At 33.0% G+C, this 2460-nt stretch overlaps 1 protein-coding gene across 1 annotated transcript in view; it reads left to right on the forward strand.

Moving 5' to 3' along the window:
• Positions 1–2460, forward strand: part of LEPR (leptin receptor) — a 94971-nt gene that overhangs the window by 74960 nt on the left and 17551 nt on the right. Inside the window, exons 17-18 of the mRNA XM_011369583.2 lie at positions 1–166; positions 770–952. Of these exons, the coding sequence (XP_011367885.1) occupies positions 1–166; positions 770–952 (349 nt within the window). The remainder of the gene's footprint in view (positions 167–769; positions 953–2460) is intronic.

Here is a 2460-nt window from a genome sequence, read left to right on the forward strand (position 1 = left end):
CATCATACTTCCCGAAATGGAACATGGTCAGAAGATGTAGGAAATCACACTAAATTCACTTTCCTGTGGACAGAGCAAGCACATACTGTTACAGTTCTGGCCGTCAATTCAATTGGTGCCTCGTTTGCAAACTTTAATTTAACATTCTCATGGCCTATGAGCAAAGGTAAGAAAAGGTACAGGCTAGGAAACTACTGCTCCCTTTGATATTTGCAAACTCCTTCCATTCTAAGTGGTCTTCTAAGAAGCCTGTGATTCTCTGAATCTAGAAGTCTCTCTTTCCGCTTTATTTATTTATTTATTTTGTCTGAAAAATAAAAAACTAAACTGCACTCTAATTTTGTCATACAGTCCTTGGATTTTCATGTAGTAGAACATGGTTGAAATGGTATTATAATAAGTGAGAATTTTCTACTAAATCTAATACTTAGACCTTTTGGACCAACAGGAGAAAAAAGTTTGGAGGGAATTAAGATGATCAATAAGCTTGTATAGTATTCCAGTGGAGAACACCTTTTTTACTATACCCCCAAATCACTTTTTTATATGTTTGGTAGACCCTTGTTTTTCCTCAATAGCATATATTTCTATATTTCTCTGCTTATGTGACTCTTATAATAAAACAATAATCGTCATGTATTGTATCTCTGTGTAAATGTCTGCCTTCTCTTCCTTCTCCCTTTTTCTAGTAGTTATATATTCTTCAGGGATATTAGGGGATTTTTATTAATTTTGATTTTAAAAATAAATTTCCTTCTTTTCCCCTCAGTAAATATTGTGCAGTCACTCAGTGCTTATCCTTTAAACAGCAGTTGTGTGATTCTTTCCTGGACGTTATCACCCAGTGATTACAATCTGATGTATTTTATTCTTGAGTGGAAAATTCTTAATGAAGACAATGAAATTAAATGGCTTAGAATCCCTTCCTCTGTTAAGAAGTATTATGTCCATGGTAAGTTTACTGTACTTTAATAAGTTTCTCTTATGGATTAGTACGATAGTATAAATGATTAATTAAATTAATAAGCCAGTTAATTAATACTTCAAAAATATAGATGATATTACCATCTTAATACATGTAATTTTATCACCTTACCACAAACATTTAATTCTATTTCATTTGATCCTTTTTCATTTAAATGTTTTACAGTTGTCATCATATTATATTATCTAACATTTTTCTTCTGATTTGTTCCTTTGATATATCACAAGCATGTTTCTATTTTCCCCCAATCCCTTTAACCATTATCACATAGCATTGTATTCCAAAATCTACTTAAATTATTTATTTGAAAATATTTACATCACTTCCAGCTTTACTTTTTTCTTTAAATCACTTTGTAATAGCTTTTGCTATCTTCTGCCAAGTTGTTTTCCTAAATTATGTGCCAATTTATAATTCCACTAGCAGTGAGTGAGAGTACCAGGCTGAAGGTCTAAGGATCCAGGACCTAGGGGCATAGGCCAGTGTAAACTCCCAAAAGTAGACCAGTTACCCCAGGAGGAGATTAAAGTACAAAGTTTAAGTGCACCACACATCATCTCCAAGTCTGGGTAAGGTTTAAGTATAAAGAAGCTGAGGATTGCCATGATCTTATTATACAATGTCATCCTGAGTACTTAAGGACCTAGAATTTAGCATTAAGGTAAATAGAAACAAATTATTAATAGAGAACTAAATTCATTTCATTACCACTGTTGTCCAGGTTGTTACTCTCTGTGCTTTTCTTAAAACCATGTGGTATAGCATTTAGGTTTCTAAGAGATTTATGCCTTGTGGAATATTATATATTAGTAGCATTTGTAAAAAAGATTATTCATAGATTCATTTTGAGCTTTGTTATAGAGATGGTCATCCTCCAAGAATCTAGACTCCTGGATATTGCAAGGAGATCCCTGGTCCTTACCCCCCATCTACTTTGTATAGGATTTCACAAGACTCTAGTCTCCCAGTTCCCTTGAACGGGGAAACTAAGTAAGCTAAATTCCTATGTAAAGGGAATATTGCTGGTTTGGGGGATATAGGAGAGGAGGTAAAGCATATTGTCCTGGACAGATAAACAAAACAATTCATATACCCTGAACTTGAACAAAGTGGCTATCACCGGAACATACCTTTGAAAGATTGTTATCTTTTATCTTTGAGTAAGATTTAAAAAATTATTTGTAAAATCATTGTCATTACTAGGAGAATTTAGAGTGCTTAGGTTGTTTTTGAAACTTTCTTAATCATCAGTTTACATCCGTACATAACAAGTAATTTCTATGTTTGGAAATATAGTATGGTCACTTAAATTTTTTTACATGGATTTCACTCATTTGTATTAACTCAGTAGAAATGACCCTTTAATATGTTTTTCTCCTCAGATTATTTTATCCCCATTGAGAAGTATCAGTTCAGTCTTCACCCAATATTTATGGAAGGAGTGGGGAAACCGAAGATAATCAATAGTTTTACCC

Source organism: Pteropus vampyrus, unplaced genomic scaffold, assembly GCF_000151845.1.
Source record: "Pteropus vampyrus isolate Shadow unplaced genomic scaffold, Pvam_2.0 Scaffold151, whole genome shotgun sequence".
Taxonomy (NCBI): domain Eukaryota; kingdom Metazoa; phylum Chordata; class Mammalia; order Chiroptera; family Pteropodidae; genus Pteropus; species Pteropus vampyrus.